This window comes from Hippichthys cyanospilos, chromosome 3 (genome assembly GCF_059441005.1).
Source record: "Hippichthys cyanospilos isolate Australia breed blue-spotted pipefish chromosome 3, RoL_Hcya_1.0, whole genome shotgun sequence".
Classification (NCBI taxonomy): Eukaryota; Metazoa; Chordata; class Actinopteri; order Syngnathiformes; family Syngnathidae; genus Hippichthys; species Hippichthys cyanospilos.
The window spans coordinates 9,018,492-9,036,920 of NC_142371.1; the positions used below are offsets into that span (position 1 = coordinate 9,018,492).

At 41.0% G+C, this 18,429-nt stretch overlaps 1 protein-coding gene across 1 annotated transcript; it reads right to left on the minus strand.

Annotated features, from left to right (window-relative positions):
- Positions 1-39: 39 nt before the first annotated feature.
- spag1b (sperm associated antigen 1b) lies at positions 40-18,183 on the minus strand. Its single transcript, XM_088410435.1, has 18 exons — positions 18,125-18,183; positions 15,619-15,778; positions 15,420-15,542; positions 15,284-15,339; positions 15,082-15,185; positions 14,895-15,000; positions 14,681-14,811; positions 14,413-14,519; positions 13,928-14,051; positions 12,324-12,776; positions 7,845-7,944; positions 7,329-7,481; positions 7,004-7,161; positions 4,819-4,960; positions 4,321-4,447; positions 3,951-4,109; positions 2,604-2,924; positions 40-1,038 (listed from the first exon to the last, which is right to left on the minus strand). Exons 3-18 carry the CDS (start codon positions 15,489-15,491, stop codon positions 910-912), a joined length of 2,442 nt encoding a protein of 813 aa, XP_088266561.1. The 5' UTR covers positions 15,492-15,542; positions 15,619-15,778; positions 18,125-18,183; the 3' UTR covers positions 40-909.
- Positions 18,184-18,429: the final 246 nt, after the last annotated feature.

Here is an 18,429-nt window from a genome sequence, read left to right on the forward strand (position 1 = left end):
CACCAATCGCATTTGATGAAGACAGATGACGTAAGAATGTTAACTACCAAGAAAAACACCTTTATTGTCCTGTCTTTTTTATGATCCTTTCCAGTGGAAAGACATCCATTTATTTTGTACAGCAATTATGCTTTCCGGGTTCACAACAGGAACAAGAGCCATCGCAGCCAAGAGAGAACTGCACAGATGAAAACAGACTACATGATGAACGATTGCCATTCCATTACCGTGTGAAGTATGGTGGCGAGTGTGAACCAATATACGGATGCTAACAAAGGCTACTAAAAAAAAAAAAAGTGATTTAAGTTTAAATTTTTATTTTACGTACAACAGTGCTATCACGCGCCCTATCTCTTCCATAATAATATACTGTAGTATGTACAGTTATAGAAACCGTTATCTTCCCAAAGGCAAGGAAAGTTTGAAATAGCTTAATATTCCCTGAAATGAAAGTCACGGTGCACTGAATATCAGCAGCTCATTGGTCAACGTTCTGATATGAACGGACTGAGTGCAAGGACCGCAAGCCCCTGGGCAACTGTGCACTAGTGAAAAGATGGAGCTCAACTTGGGCCCGATTTTCCAATACATTCAAGGTGTGTCAAGGTCCATCAAACTGTGCGCTTTGTACAGAATCGGTTAGCTTTATTAAAAAAAAAAAAAGTATAGCAAAATTTTCTTCCAAGAAAATATATCTTCCTGAAACTATCACTTTAAACATACTCAATCATTTCAGATCATTTACAGTGCAGAAGTGAATGTATTTACTTTGGACTCATTTTGCAGAAGCCCATTTTTTTTTTTTTTTTTAATCTTCCTTTTCTTAAGGTTTGCATAGATTCAAGAGTTGTGGTGATTCAGCAACAGCGGTTCATGCGGTTTGGGCTGGGCAGCGAGAATGCAGACGGCTCAGATGTATTTGTTGGCCAGGTTCTGAACGTCATTCTTGGTGAACTCTGAGCTCTCAGCAGATGACAGGTGCTCAAACAATTGGCTTACGTGGCGCCGCTCGTCCTTCTCCAGCAGCATCAGTACCCCCTGAGGAAACATTCGCATCCTCATTTAGAATCGGGGAAAAACACACACACACACACTTTCTAACACACAGAGGAATTGGGAGGGGATGACCATGGAGCATTATTTGCAGACCCTTGCTATCCATCTTAATGTCCATTTCGTAGAACACTTTTGGAAGAATTCCCTGTCCTTATTACATCTAGTAAACTTTCTTGCACCGATGGTGCCACCCAAACCTTACTTACCGATAAGCTCCCTTGCAGATAAAAAAAACAAAACACTATTAGAGATAAAAAAGAAAAAAAATGCTATTAGTTCATATTTCTTATTCGTTCAAATTTCTTTGACTTCACATGTCGTCATGACGGCCCTCTTACAATATGCAAGGTAAAAATGAGTTGACACTCTAACCCTAAAAGGGCATTTTTCTCTTGTCCCATACCCTGTAATAAGTAATGACCGAATTGAATATGAAATGAAACAGTTCAAATGAAATTTAAATGTACATTTTTTTTTTTTTGGAGGGGGGGGGGGAATTATGTGTTTCATTGTTGTCTCTTGCACCTGTGGGAACATTTGTTTGAATTAACAAACAAAATTCAAATTACAATAATTATTCATGGAAGGCGTCTCCCACAACGTGCACGCAACTGTTACCTTTTAAGCATGCCAGACAAAGAAAGCGGTGACTCACGTGATACCCTGGAACGCCACATAATCAGGTATTCCAAAACCATGGGTAGAGCAAAGGTGTGCCCTCACTTCTAGTTTTCATATTTTTACTGTATATAATTGTTTATCTTACTTGAATGTCTCATTCAACGTCCTCATGCAAACCTGAATGAGACAATATATTTGTTTATCTTCTTATGTACATACATTTGTCCTCTTAGTCCGCAGTCATAGCTGGCTGGTTTCTACTTCTGAAAGCCAACATTAGCGCAGATTTGCAAGCCCGTTACTGTGATCAGAATCATTTATTGATTTATTGCATCGCTTAATAAACACTGCACCATTGATCTGTAAGCTGAAATCATCGAGCCTATCTTTGTCAGATGACGACGAGAGAAGTTTGCGAGGATGTAAACCCCATCTTTGCCGTTGTCTCTTGTCCCCCCAGTCCTCTCTAGTTTTCTCTTGGCCCTCCCAAATGCACGGCTCACTATTCTTCTTCTTGGCCTGGATTGATCAGGTTTCTTGGCCAGCTAGTGCAACACTGCCATCATATGTTCACATTTAATCACTACAGTGCTCTCTTGTATTAATACTATGAGTACCAAGTGCTGGCCGCGAGTGACATTCATCTATTCCATAGGTGTCGAACTCCAGTCCTCGAGGGCCGGCATCCTGCATGTTTTCCGGTTTTCTTTCCCCAACACACCTGATTCAAATGATTAGCTCATTAGCAAGCTCTGCAGCAGCTTCAAAATGATCCCAATCATTTGAATCAGGTGTTTTTGAGGGAAAAGGTTTGAAAACATGTAGGATATCGGCCCTCGAGGACTGGAGTTCGACACCTGAAGAGATCAATGAAGAGATTCTCTTCATTGGGAAAAAAATAAAAAACATAGAACGCGGGCACTCACCGAGAATCTTTCCGCAGTATGAAGATGACTGAGGTGTCTGTAAACAAGGTCGGGGTCCTTCTTCAGAAGGTGCATGTCCAGCACTTTCATGATGAAGGTGACGGTCTGCCCATTGAGTTGAGTGCTCAAAAAACGCGGGAGAAGCTCTGGAGCTGTCGAAGCCAGCATGTCGGCGCACGCCTCCGTATTACCACTGCTGCAGGCGCTGTTTAAAGCTCGGCCAAACTCGTATGCGTTGCTCGGTTGGAATTTGCTGCTCATCTCTGCGCCGAAACAGCTGTCAGATTTTGCCACACTTGACGTTCCTTGATCGCCGTCCACCTGTGGAGGAGAATCAAGTACAGCCTGAATTCCTGTTTTTTAATACCAATATAGCAACGACGACAAGTCCCGGGTTAACAATGCAAGCCCCCTGTAGTGGTAGTATGGTTTAGACGGGATTTGACCGACGGAACGTTTTGTTGTTGTTTGACTCGCTTGTTCTGAGTCCCGCTCTGCCCCACCGTCGTACGTATTATTTCCTTCCACTGCTATGGGCTTTCTCGTCATAGCCACGTTTGTCCTCTCCGGAAGAAAGCAAGTCCCGGGGGTACCGCATTTCTTGATTTTCAATAAAAAAAAAAAAAAAAAAAGAAAAAAAAGAAAACACACGTCTGGTCCCGGTGGACTCGTACATCTTCACTCTGCGCCGCAAAAAGTCCATTTTTGCAAAAGCCAAGCACCTGATCTAAAGCTAAAAGTCTTGAACTTGCGTTTGAACTCAATTCCATCTTTTTTCATTTGTTGGTCCGGTCAAGTTAAAGCCTCTCCTTTCTTTCAAAACAGCCTTTGTTTGATCTCCGCTCACGCACTTTCTTTCGGGTCAGACTGGGCATCTCCAGTTGTTCCAAAGTGCTGCTGCTGGCCTCCGAATTGGTGCTTGTAGGCGAGCGCACATTCATTCCAATTCTGATCTCCTTTCAAAGAGTACATCTCAGAGTTCCCTTTGAGCTTATTTTGTTTTCAATCATCGGAACGGTCTTGCTCCACCTTTCCTCTCTGAGCTCCTCTAGCCCTGCCCCGCATCTCAGGCCAGCGGCCCAGCCCAGCAGAAGCTCAGAGAGATTGGCTCTTTTCTTTGGAATGACCTCCCACTAAATGTTAGGCAAGCGCCCTCTCTGCCATTTCAAAATACATACCCGGTCATCTACTGTTTTCGAGTCGGATCATGTACTTTTTGTTTTTTATTCTTTTAACTGTTGGTGTGTCATCAATTTTTAATTAATTTACAGCATTTTGTATGCAGCAATCATTTCAAAGTGCTCTCTAAATAACGCTGAGTATAGCATTTATTCCAAATGTGTCTACCTCAGTAACGGCGATGACCTTCCTGTATTTGGCTGGTGATTCCGCAACGCCGCTTTGCTTGAGAAGCGTCGTCACCTCCTCCAACTCCTTTTTTGCCTCCTGCACACTAGGGTCCTGCCGCAGTACGGCCCGGAGCTCTGTGCTGCACGCTAGGTAGTCCTGGTGCGAGGGGCGACAAACCTTATGCATGTAGGCTCACACAGTAGGCCCCAAAACCAGCATTCAATAAATGTCAAGATAAGCAAACATTGCTCAATTCACAACTAACATATGTGAAGTCTGATTGGCAAAAAGGAAATCATTGCCAGAACATCTATCGAACAGAACCTTAACCAGCACGACTTTCATCAAATTGGCCTCCTGCCCTCACCTTAAGCCCTTTATTGGCCATGGCTCGTCTGTATAAAGCCTTCTTATTGCTTGGCTCCAGTTTGAGTGCGGCATCACATTCTTGCTTGGCCTCAGTAAATCTCTCAAGCTTCAAGTAACATAGGGCTCTGCAAGAACAAATGCACACAACCACACACACAGCATCTCGTGTGATTAAGACTCATTCTGATGAAAAAACACACAAAAGATTTCATGTTTCGCATTCACAACATAATCTGGATTTAGCAGCAGTGTGGATACACTGTACTGTATGTATGCGCTTGCTCGGGTGTGGCTCCAAAGTCTAAGTTGCTCTAGAGCAGAGCCATAAACAAAAAACAAACACCGATACACAAAAAAAGCGAGTTATTCCTGCTAGCTAGATCACAATTTCCCTCTCCCTACAATCAACAATGTATGAATACACATTTAAAATGTGAATAAAAAATGCATGCGTGTATGAACGCAAGTGTATATAAAGAGTTGAAGTGTGTCTAACCTGTTGGTGTAGATAGCACATTCCTCTGGCTTTATTTTAAGGCAGTCCGAATATTTTGACAGAGCATCTTGGTATTGGCCCTTTTGCACAAACTCGTTCCCATCTTGCTTCAAATCTGCAAATCGGGCTTCTGCTTTCCTTTCTAGACAAGGACAAAATAAATACATACATAAACGCATTGTATGTGAACAAATCCTCACCCATTTTGAGAGGACACATCAACGTCATTTCTTGAATGCCGCGTTAGGGATGGGACGAGACACCGTGCAATGAAATCTCAGGAGATTTCTCGTCTCTGCATAGCACAAGATCATTTTTCTTTTGGCTGTTTTGCGGCAAAAGAGTTAACCAATCGCAACCAATTTTGCTGAGACCTAAAACTAAATGTTGACATCCCAAATAAAACAATGACGCGAGGCCTTGTTAGCGAAAAGTATGCCGCTACAACTGCTGACTTTTTACCACACAACCTGGTGCGGTAGAAGAGTGATTAGTCACGCACAACGAAACCTTGTCCTGAAATCACTTCAATTTACAGTTCAGTCTCATTATCTGCAGGATGCTGTTTACTTTCAAATTAGCTGTGGCATTATTTTGGTTTTACACTCCAAGGATGGTAAAAATATTGGCAGCAATGACAACAATGGTTTGTGTAAAAAATAAATAAATAGGCCATACACCGCAATTAACAGGAGCTGTATGCATTTTGTTAAAGCTATTCAAAATTAGGGCGGCTCGGTAACACAGTGGTTAGCGCGTCCGCCTCACAGTTCAGGGACCCGAGTTCAAATCAAGCTTGCTTTGGCCTTCCATGTTCTCCCTTAGGCCGTGTGGGTTCTCTCTAGGCACTGGCTTCTTCCCACACTCCAAAAACATGCATGCAGGTGAATTGGACATACTAAATTGTCCTTAGATGTACGTATTGGGTGCATGAATGATTATCTCTGTGTGCCCTGCGAATGACTGGCGACCAATTCAGGGTGTGTTCCCCCTGCTGCCCATAGTCAACTAGGATAGGCACCAGCTGGCCCGTGACCCTAGTGAGGATAAGCGGCTCTAGAAAATGGATGGATGGATATTCAATGTTAGGAAAAGATCTCAGCTGTAAGATGAAAAATGAACCTGACTATTCTTTTAAATTTACTTTTGCATACTAGATCGTGGGGCTACACCATTACGTCCAAAATAATAATCTGGATTATTTTGGTCAATATTGAAATCTGGATTAATAATCAGGATTATTCATCATGTTTGGTTGAACATGTCTGTTGCCCTTTTTGTTAAACAAGCAGTATATGAACAAGGCTTGATCATTACAAATAAGGATAACAGAATAAAATAAAGTAAATAATAATTAAAACAAATTCACCCAGGACATGGCAAAAACTTGGCACACAGGGCAACACAGCTAACCTACTACTTAGTACCCAGCACATTATTAACTTTTAAGAATTTTTTAATCAGCAGTCAAAATGTCATTTCAAACCGAGTGTTTTGCCAATCGAATTTTTCAAAATGCGTCTCAATTGACAGCTAGCACGGTATATATTAGGAATCGGGTGAGAAACTCAATGCCATTTAGCACTGGTAAATAATGTACAGTATTAGGGTGAGGAAAGCACAGGCTTTTGTCATGCAAACATGTGGGAAACATTGCCATCTAAAGCCTCTTAGGGTGGAATTGAAAGCTGAAACCAGGAACCAAGACTTTCTGCCGCCTTTGTTGTTGCTGCAGCAGGCTTTGCTCGCCTGCTATTTCTTAACCTTAATGAAGTCTTAACTTTGTGTTTGCCCCCTGTTGGTAGGATGACAAAGTGCTTGATTTGACATGAACAGTAGCCGTTTTTTTAAATTTTAATATCGCAGAAGATCATCTTAAATAATCATGGCAGACAATATCATGACCATTAGTAGAAAGTTGCACTACAAGTTTGATTACAGTAGATGCAGCTTTGATGGCAATGATATGAGGCAAGTATATTTAAAGCTCATTCAAGCAAGCAGTTAGTAGTACTGTGCTCATGAATGAGGCAATCCCATCCTGTGCTTTTTCCAATTGTGGGGACGTAATAGCAGAGAGAACATTTATAGCCTCCTTTCACACTTAAGAGCGTAATCCCACAGTATGTCTGTTGATAGACTAAAAACAGCAAGAGGGACTCGGTTTCTGATTTGAACCACAAACCTGCCTCCCTGGCGGCCTTCTCAGCCCGCGCCTGGAGGACTTCAGCGCTGGGTGGCTCTTCTCTGCGGTGCTGCTGGGCCCAAAGAGGAACCAAAGGAATATCTGGAAGTCTCTCTCGCCAGTCGGCACCATCCTGCTCAATCAGCAAGCGGGTAATCCTGAAACGCATTGATTGACGGCACATGTGGACAAATATGAACGCCCGTCCCTCAAATACATGTAAACTATAATGTAACTATATTCATGAGTCAAAAAATGAGTATGATCATGTTTTTGAGAAGGCAGTTAGCTGTTTGGATTTGAAGTGAGAAGTTAAGGCTAATACCTGTTGACACTGTCATGTGCTGCCTGCACGCTGACGTCTATCTGAAGAACAGTCTTGTAATCCACATAGGCCTTGCGGTAGCGCTCCAGGGACTCATAAGCCATGGCCCGGCGCAGGAGGGGCTTGAGGGAGAATGGCTGTAGCTCCAGGGCTCTGATGGGTATAAATAGATGTGAGGAGACCGAAGCAAAGGATCAAGATTGTAGCGGCTGCTGGTGTGAGAGCTGTGTCCGTTTTCGAGTAGACATGACTGCTCCGACAAATACCGTGAATATTCATTGCCTAAATGCATGTCGCTGTCTATTGACTGAACAGTATGTATGTATGGGGTGGCAAAAATATTAGAAACACCTCTCAATAAAGAAACAACCTGTCAAATGGATTTGTCCGACCCGCACCGTTAACATTCCTTCTCAGTGCCCACATACACACAATGACATATTGTACACGCACAACACACACATATACACGTGCTGAAACACAAACAGAGCATTATAAGGTCAAAGTGTAACTCACCGTGTGCAATCTTGTATGCAATCTTGACTGTTGCCATCTTTCAGGTAGCAAGCTGCTCTGTTAGAGTATAGAATACACAAATCATCTGGGCTATTAAAACCTGCAAAAAAAAAAAAAAAAAAATCTGTTAATGCTGTGCATTGAAAAAACAAAGTCAATTCTAAACCATATGTAAATATCCCCCACCCACCAAAAATGCACAAGCAAATAAGTGTGGTTAGGTGTTTCTAGCATACTTTTTTTTTTTTTAATTCCATCAAGATGTTCATGTATTTAGCAAAAGACTTTTTTGTTTTAATCCATCTATCTCTACACACCTTATCCTCATTACTGTTTGCCAATCACAGCTGACCTAAGAATGAAAAGCGATGTACACTGGGCACAAGCTTCACAACATAACAACTATTCATATGCGTATTTAAATCTCTGGATATTATAGAATTTCTTATTATTCAAACATGCATGCCTACTGCCCCAAGATGGCTGGGATAGGCATCAGCAAGCCAGTGACCCTTTTGAAGAGAAGTGGCTAGAGAAAATGAAAGGATGGATGTTTTTGAAACGTGGAATGATGGTAGAGAAGAAAACCAACTCAAGCTGAGAGAGCATGCCAACTCTCAGCCAAGACTCGATTTTCAAAACCCAGAATTGTGAGGCAGACTTGCTAATTATTAATGCACCATGCTCCTTTTATTAGGTGATTCGGACACTCTAAATTGTTCTTCGGTGGGATTGGGTGCATGAAAGGGTGCTTGTGTGCTCTGCAATTGGCTGGCAACCAGCTGGGATAGGCACCAGCAGGCCTGCGACCCTAATGAGGATAAGCGGCAATAGAAAATGGATGGATAATTAAAAATACATAAAAATATACACTTCAAAGCTTCAACTGCCCAGATTATACATACTAATCTAATAACGTATCTGTTGTATGAAAAATTCATTTACAAAACATGTTTTTCAAAGAGGTTGCAGTGTACAAATGAACACCGGAAAACTGAAAGAAGTAAGATAAACAAAAGGAATCAGGCGGTTGCACAGGCGTGTAAGTCCTCTTACAACTTGGGAATGTGGATGTGTCCAGAATTAAGCATCATATCTAAACTCATGTTGAAATAGTGGTCAGCCCATAGCTGCATCCAAAGTGCCAATGATGCGCTTAACATTAAATTCAGGCGTTCTTGCAGGAATTTCCTGGCATTTTTGTTGTTAACAAAACAAGTCATGGTGTTCAAAGTGCTTCCATAACCTGAGAGGTCAGTGTTCAAAAGTATGAGTCAGGAATTAAAAAAAAAAAAAATCGAATAAAACAAAAATCAAGGCATTAAAAAAGCTATTCAGGACAGTGAAGACCAAGAAAACAAAGCATTTAGGAAAGATATTGGCAGGAAACAGAGGAGGTTTGAAGGATCTGCAAGAATTTCATGCAAGCACTGGTTTTACATTATTATATTATGTAGGGGCTATAAAGTAGAATGCAAGAAAGAAGGCAAAAAAAAAGGGGGGGGGGGGGCACTAGAAACTTCTGCAAATGATGGCGTTAAAGGAGACTTGTTCATTTAAATCAATGATGTCATTTTTGGCCAGAATTCTAAAGGATAGGTTTGGCTCAAGCTATGATTTATTTTTTCTTTAAATATATTTATGTTTTTTTAACACTACAGTGACGATTGTCGAGTTGCCGTTGACTAGTTGATGACTGATACTTGTTTTCAATTGTCACCCAGTTGTCGGAGCAATTATTTGCCTTCTGTCTCAAAAGTAAACACAAACTCAAAAACAAACCCACTTGACTTCAAACTCTCCCTCGCTCCCCCAAAAACATGCAGAAACTTCCTGATCAGACTGCTTCACGACCTCGCAGACGATCCAAATTTCTAGACTCAATTCACGCAACATAACAGTTTGGTTGCTACACACCCAGGTTTTATCATTTAAAAAAATATGACAGGTGGAAAGGGTGCTTTGTAGAATTGTATTGTTGCAACACTGCAGTTGTGGATTGTTCTATAGATTCTTGACGGTCACTGAACAACATGAACGTGTCTGAATATGATTGGAAATTGGATGAGAGGTGGGGGCGAGGCGAAGGGAAAAATAGAGCATGTACCTGTAATCTTAAATTCATGGTTGAGCAAAACACTAGTTGGATTATATACATTTTTGCCTGGTTACAGCTGACACTAACCGCTCACATTCAAGAGGTTGTTGATTGGGCACCACATGTCTTCCTTTCATCATCTTACCAAGACACTACAGCCATTCTTGCCTTTTTTCTCTGTAATTTGAGGTCGTTTGGATGCATTGACAAGTTGATTCAACCACATAACACTACTCACCGCCTAAAGAACATGTGACTGGCCAATTCGGAGCAGACACATGCGGAAAGGTTGTGTACACTTCTATAAACACATTCTCTCAGTTGTTTGTTTTTAGTACCCCTTCAGAGTTCATTGCTGTTGTTTTTTAAATTGTGCTTTCCGTCCAAACAGGGACAGATACTTTTTACTTCCACGGTGTAAATACATACATACAGTACACAGACACACATGCACAAACACTGCATTTTAAATGCAGTGTTGTGATCAACAACACATACCATACTTGCAAACATTGATTTTTTTCCAAGTTAAATCATTCAAAACAAATGTGGCAAGGCTTGTCAAACCACTCCTCCAACCTGTTTTTAAGCTTCTGTAACTGCTTACACAGAAAGCATGGCGTATGCCAACTTTCATTTCTGCATCAGAGAAAGAAACAGGCCTACTACACATTCACTAGTGCTTCAAGTATATGGAATATATTGGGTAAGACTTGATGAAACCTATATAAAAGCTGTAGCTTTTACAAGGATGAAGATGTTCAGTTTTGAGTGACAGTGTCCGTCAAAGAGTTTAGTCATTTAAAACTGTCAAAGTTAAAACATTAACTTTGGAGATGTTTTAAAATTTGATGAAAACTTTTAAAAAAATAATTCCGTTGAATCAGCTGTTTACTTCCCGTGGCAGCTGTAGTCTGGTAACTTTGTAATCAAAGAAAAAAAAAAGGTCATTTAGTTGACTCAAAATGTAGCACATTGGAAAAATAACAAAACTGTGCACTTTGCAAACTTTGCTAAGCTCAAACACCATATTGATTGAACATCTCAGAACAAAACACCTTGCTCATGTTCCTTCCAAGGGGCCTCGCAAACGCTGCTGGAGTGTCATGCTGATGGGCAGAGAGAGAAGTTTTGAAAATCGTTGCTATGAGAAGATTATAAAAATAAAAATGCCAGATTGTGTCAGATTTGGTAAATTTGTGTAAAAGTTGTATTCTACAGGAAAATAATCGCTATTAAAGGGTCAACTGAAGCTAATAGAGCAGTTTGGATGCTTTTTTTAATGTGATTATTTTACTCAAGTAAATAATTATAAAGAGCTTTGCTGGAAATAGTTCACAAATAATGATGTAAAATTTTGCTATTCATTAGTTTTTAAAAATGGAATCACTTGTCAGCACTACTAAATATTATTGTGCAAGTAGTATGTAATGTAATGAATTGCACTACATTATATGCAGATTTGGTTATCTTAACCACATAAAGTCAAAGTTAAAATAGTAGTCGGCAATACCAGGATGATGCAGTTCAGTTGTACAGAATTGAGCATAAATGCTGTATAAATGGTCATTTTAGATTAAAGTCAAACACTGGTTTTTCCAGGTGAAACAGCAAGAATGTAATAAGTGAAAAAAAGCATAGAATTACATAGAAAACAATAAAATGTACTATTGTAATAAGCAAACTGAAGTAGCTTTACCAGAATCAAGTAAACTCCAATTATTCTACTGAGTAAATCATTCGGGTATATGTGTTTCTAATGTTGTTTGTGTGCACTACACTAATACAAAACTGAACTCTTACGCTTAACATTGCAGAGGTACCAACTACGGTAAGGCAGTCCAGCACAGGAGTGAAACAATGAGGAAGGATTTATTTCCCTTCGTTCATCTATCATCCTTCCTCATTCTCTTGCTTCCACTGTGAGATTCATCGCAGCCGTCCCATCCAATTTCACAGTGACTGACCGGCAGTCATGTGACCCTGACAGACCTGAGCGCAGAAGCTTAGTGCCAGTCTGAGGCTAAAACAGAAACGCTGTCCATTTAGAGCAACCCAAAAGTGTCGCATCATTCTTCTTGAGTGAGCGTCCCGATTCACGTTGTTTGCTGAGGCACATGGAAATTGTTTTGTTTCATCAAAACTCATCCAAATCCAAACATTACGTTGCCAAGGTCATGCCCTTTGAATATTACGATTTTAAGCTATACTTATTAAAATGTGAACGCAGGTGTTAGAAGTTGAGACGAGGTGTACCAGCTTCTTAACGCCACGTTAACAAGCTAGTTACACAAATGCCATTGCGACACAAGCGGCTTTACTAATACACCACAGGTAAGTGAGAGCGCATCAGACTTTAGAAATAACATGCTCAGCCTTACCTGCATCACAGTAGCCTTGAATAGCTTGAGAGTATTTTTCCAGCGCGTCGCCAAACTGTCCATTCTTAAACAGCAGGTTTCCTTCATTCTTTAAGCGGGATAAAGGTAAAGGGAGGGCTCCGCACGGTACATCAAGATTGACAGGTTGGCCAACATTTAGGGCCGGTGGAGTTTCCTTGCTGCGGCTACTGGCTGCATCAGCTTGACACACTGCTGGGATCATCTTGGTAGTTCCATTAGCTGCCAATCCCTTGGTTTCTTGTGGGACTTTGTTCTTGTCGGAGCTGCCACCTCTGCTTCTCCGGTGTCCGAGATGGGAGTGCGAGGACTCGTGCTGGGCCCCGTCCCCTTTGCCATGGGGCCTCTTTTGCGCATTACCCATGTCTCCCCTCTCCGCAGGAGCAGCTGAGCACCCGTCCCCTCCCACAGCCTGGCTAGGTTCAACCGGACAGTCTAGAGGGGAGAATGAGAGAGAGAGGGAGAAGGTGCGTGTGGAGGGAAACGGTGAAACACACCCACAGGAAGCAGTCAGTGGTTACATCATAGTTGGGGGAGGGTTTGGATTCGCATGACACACGGCCACATAAGAAGAGATTCAGGAAGCGGCTGGGGGAATTACACCAGCGCTGGTTGGGTTGGGGGTAGGGCGATAAACACATGCACACTTACAGTCACGTGACCCTGCGGGAGGGGATTTGTGGTCAGAATGGCTTCTCTAATAGGAATAAGTACAACCTAAGGGCAGACATCCACACTGACAACTAAAATAGCTAGCAATACTATAAACTATACTTACATGTCAAAACTTTACAGCTGCACAAGTGCAGAAGCCGGATCAAAAAAGAAAATACCTTGACCTTAGATTAATGGTTTAGCACCTCAGCATAGTATAAAAACAATACTCAAGATACACTATACAACAAGGTGCTATTTTAAAGACAGATCTGCTGCACGTAAAAACTAGCAATGGTGTTGTAATTACTGGTGAGCAGTGATGTAGTATGAAAACTAACTCATCTTATTTTAAAGATATGTATCTATTAATTTACATCAGTGGGGGGAAAGTGATGTAAGGCTGGGTGTTATTGACATTAGCAGTTTGTGCGACTAAATCTATTCGCTTACGTATGTTGACTCGAGTAAGTAAAAATTAGCAGCTCTCTTAAATAATGATGCCTTGTAGTTCTGTATACATCACTTGCGGGCAAAAAAAAAATCACAAAAGAAATATCGCATTCACAGCTCTCACGGGAGCAATTAAAACGGAGCGTATTAGTTCTGCTAGCAATTAAAACGGAGGCTGTTAGTTTTGTTAAGGCGGTCGCTTTGATAGAACCTTTGGAAATGATTCTAATGCTGTGTTTGGTGAATGCACGCTATAAATCAGGGGCAAATCGCTATCATGTATACATTCAGCGTTTTTTTTTAAACTTAATAGAAAATAATTTCCATGTTGACATGTTTCCTAACGAATCATTGTAATTACCCTGCTTGCTCTGGTGCTTCAAGTATATGGATTATATTGGATAAGACTTGAAGAAACGTTTATTGAAGAGTACCTTAGTAATTGAGAACTTGTGTATTTAACACTTAACACATCTCACCGGTCTGCTCCAATTTTTTCTCTTTGGAATCTTCCTCCTCCTCTTGGATGATGATTTTTCTGCCTTTCCTCGGTTTTCCCTGTCGCCGTACTGTCATCTTCTTTGTCGTTTCAGACAGAAGTTGCTACATCACAAATGATTTCAAACATCAGAACGTGATGATACGTAAGACATACTGTTACGTATGCACAGGTAACCACAACTACTATTATCTACCCGGAACTAATACTTCAACAACTGGTCTCATTCTTCATTACCGTAGTTCATGTCAACTCCGATGTCACACGTTAGACAGCGACACCTGAGGGGGGTATAATGTAACTGCAAGAACTCCGAGCAGATGTTCGTGGTTTGCCACCGTGCCTGTGCATGTGTGCGCGAATTTCGTATTTGAACTATTTCCAGTAGATAATAATGATTAGTGATCCAGTCAATGGGGACCTGGCCAGAGCATTATAAAGTGAGAAAGTCATTGTGTAACTTACAGTGGCTACAGCATTCTGTGGCTCTTGTTTTAGCACCACCGTCAAATCGTCAATAGCCATTTGAAAATTCCCCATTTCACTGTGCACAGCGGCACGACGAAGCAAAGCTGCAGAGGAGAAACATTAATCACTACTCTACAATAGTTTAGGTCGTAGAACCTAAGCTACTTCATGGAATAGGAAGGTAAATTTGGGAGGAAGAATGCAGTTCCCCCAGGGTGTTCAGGAACAATATTTGCAAAGCTCCCTGGTAAAGAGAATGTGGTACCTTTCACATTGCTGGGTTCTAGCTCCAATACTTTGAGGCAGTCATTCATGGCACTTTGCCATTGCTTGAGTTTGATCCCTGCTTGGGCTCTGTTATTGTATGCAGCTACCGTGGGCAGTATGGCTATGCTCCTATGATTACATGATACAACTACATTACAGTAGGCAGGCAGATGTCCAGCACATAGAGAAAGCAAAAGTTTTCGACGTCTGACCTGGAGTAGTATGCAACTGCCTCTTCATAATCATTTGCTCTGAATGCTTCGTTTCCTTTGCCTTTTTCACGCTCTGCCTGAATGTGTCTCATCTCTGCTGTCAGCGCTGCACATATTGGTGAGACACAATTTTGATGTGAGACTAGCTGCAAAATTCCATGCACTATGCGCAGTAAAAAATAATTACATAAAGGATCCACTTTGGTGCTGGGATTTGCATTTTGAATAGAAGGCTTGTCATTTTTAGCAACATCCCCATCAATTTTCTGACATTCTTTCTCCACATCAAACCTAGACAAAGATGGAAACAAAAAGTATAAATGGACACATGCCCTTCCTTTTTCTTATTGCATCCTATGATTTCATTTCATTTCAAGACAGACACTCACTTGTCCCATTCTCGATAATCTCGTGGCTGAATTCGCTTTTGTTTACGAGCTGAGTTCTGAGAAGGCAAACAATAATTTTGTTATCCATTGGAGCAAACATTCTAATGACCCTGTTGTTAGGAGTAGTCATGATTACCTCGCTGAGCGGAACGGGGCAATTGGATCCTCTTATAGGTGGGATATTTTGATCCATAACATCGTCAAACATTAACTGTTTTTTCAGGGAAGTCTCTGTCACTCTGGTTTCATCTTGCCAAATCTGAAAAATCAAATCTTTTTGAGCATGTTTTGATGATATATCTGCATCCCATAATTGAGTAAGTAAAATAGTGCACCCTCAACTCATCCTCAATGTGGCTCCACTCTTCTGCTGGAAGGCTGGAGGACGTGGCCAAGGGATTTTCCTTCCTGAGAGCTCGGCTCCGAGGGTTCAGTTTCTCCAGTCGGTTCTCACAGAACTCGATCAGATGAGGATAAATTCCCTCCTTGCCAGACCTGGGAATTATAATGCATCCTGATTAGATGCGAATTTAATGTATTTATATTTTAGAGCCAATTACTATGTATTTTTAATGGTCTCGGGAACTACGGTGGCATGTTTGCCTGCTTTCAAAATTGCATCATTTTGTCTTCAGAATGTCCACAATTTTAGCTGTATTTGCATCTCTCAGAAGCTGTATTGATCTAGATAATGATGCTAATTTTCATAATTTATTGACACTGATGGGATTCCTTTAACAAGCATAACTCTCAGAAGCTGTATTGATTAAGATAATAATGCTGATTTTCATCATGTATTTACACCGATGGGATTCATTAAACAATGTTCAATATTGTGGTTGTATTTTACAGCGCATCTGTAAAAAGCGCATCACTTTTTCCAAAATTTGTCATGTTACAGCCTCATTCCAAACTATGAATATACTACCTCAAAATTCTCCGCACAATAGAAAGAAAACAAAGAAATCACATTTACATTAGTATTCACAAGCTCTTGGTTGAACCACCTGTGGCAGCAATTGCAGTCTTTTTTTAATATGATTGGATGGGAGAAGTCTGAACAGCCTTTTTCAGATCTCTCCAGTGACATTCAGATTCAAGTCTGGGCTATGGCTGGGCCACTCCAGGACATTTACAGAGTAGCTGTGAGGAAAGTCCTTTGAGATTTTGGCTGTCTGTTTCAGGTTGTTGCCCTGCTGAAAAGTAAACGTTGCCTGAGCCTGAGATTAAGAGCGCTCTGGTGCAGGTTTTCATACATGGTATCTCTGTATTCATGGTATTGCTGCATTCATTTTTCTTTCTATTCTGACTAGTCCGCCAGTTCGTGCTGCCTGCAATACAGCCCCAAAGCATGATGCTGATACCACCATGTGTCACTGTAGCGATGGTACTGGCCTGGTGATGAGCGGTGCTTGGTTTCCTTCAAACATGACTCCTGGCCTGAGTTCAATCTTTGCCTCATCAAACTATAAAACATTGTTTCTCATTGGTCTATTCAGGAGCCTTTTTGAAAATTCCAGAAGGGCTGCCATGTTCCGTTTATGAAAGTAAAGCTTTTGTTTGGCTTTTACCACACAGGCCTGATTGGTGGACTGCTGCGATGGTTGCCCTTTATGGAAGGCTCTTCTCTCTCCACAGGGAGCTAGCACTATAAAAGGGTGACCATTGGGTTTTTGGTAACCTCACTGACTATGGCCCTTCCCTGTTATTGCTTAGTTTAGATGGCCAGCTCTAGAAGGACTCATCATGGTTCAAAACATCTCCATTTACAAATACACAGAGACCACAGTGCTGCTTGGGACCTTTTTCCGTGCATGTACCCAGATTTGTGCCTCAAGACAATTCTGTCTCACAGGTCTACAGACAATTCTTTGACTTCTTGCTTGGTGTTTGTGCTTTGACATGAACAGTCAAATGTGGAACCTTGATTAGACAGGTTCTAATTCGGCCTTTCTAAATAATGTCCAATATACTAAATTTACAGCGGGTGGACTTCAGCTGTAGATGTAGAAAAATATCAAGGATAATCTGTGGAAAAAGGATGCAACTGAGCTACATTTTGAGCTTCATTGCAAAGGCTGCAAATATTTATGTAAATGTGATTTTTTTAGTTTACTATTTACAAAAAAATAAAGAAAAATGTGGAGAAATCTTTTATTCACATTGTCATAAAGGGGTATTGTGTGTGCAAATTTTGAGGTAAAGGATTGATTTAGTACTGTTTAGAATGCACTGCCCCAGCTCATCCACAACCCTAATTAGTAGAAGCAGTACAAAAAATGGACAAATTAATTTGTAACATTTAGGTTACTGTAAATTCGAGTTAAAAAAAATATGACCATGACAGCTGAATTTTCCAAATACAGTACCATCTTTATAAAGGTACCAAATTCCCATTACCAGGGTCTTAAAATATTGTGCCTGAAAAACCGGGGTGCATTCTTCCTCCATAGTGACCTTCATATCCCATGAGGTTGTTCTCTTTTTATCAGTTTTTCTCTTGCGTTATTTTGAACTTGTTCCCAGCAGCGCGCCGTGATAACTGATAACTTATTTCTCCAGAACAACTGTTGATCGCAGAATGAGTGGCGAGTTGCAATATAAACAACACAAGATTGTTCTGAAATCACGTTCAGTCGCCATTTCAGGGCGCTAAGACCTAATTAATGTCATGTATTTACTGTAATGTAATGTTGACAGCATTTAGCGTCTAACATAATTTAGTGGCTTGCGAGCAGCTCCCGAGTGCCCCCGAAAGTAACCAGATTACTTTTCCAACACACTGTGGATGTAAATGGATGAAGACTTTGATGCTGATAGCCTGTCAAATGTTACTATTACCTGAGTAATATGAGGATTTTCTCCAGGTATTTGGCATCCTTGCATTTGTCAATGTAATCATAATCCAGGTGCTCCACTGGGATCTTTCCAGACCCACAGTCAGAAGAGCTGAAATGGTTTTGAAAAAAGGAAGCTGAACTCATAGCTATAAACTTCACTCCTCCCAACTTTGATGAATAATAATATTTAAAAAGCCTTTATATTAACAAAACACACTTCTGTTAAAGTAAACCAAAGGCAACTCTGTGTATCGTTGTTTCCCGGATTGCTTGTTGTGAAGCCCCAACTTTAACCCCCGAAATGAC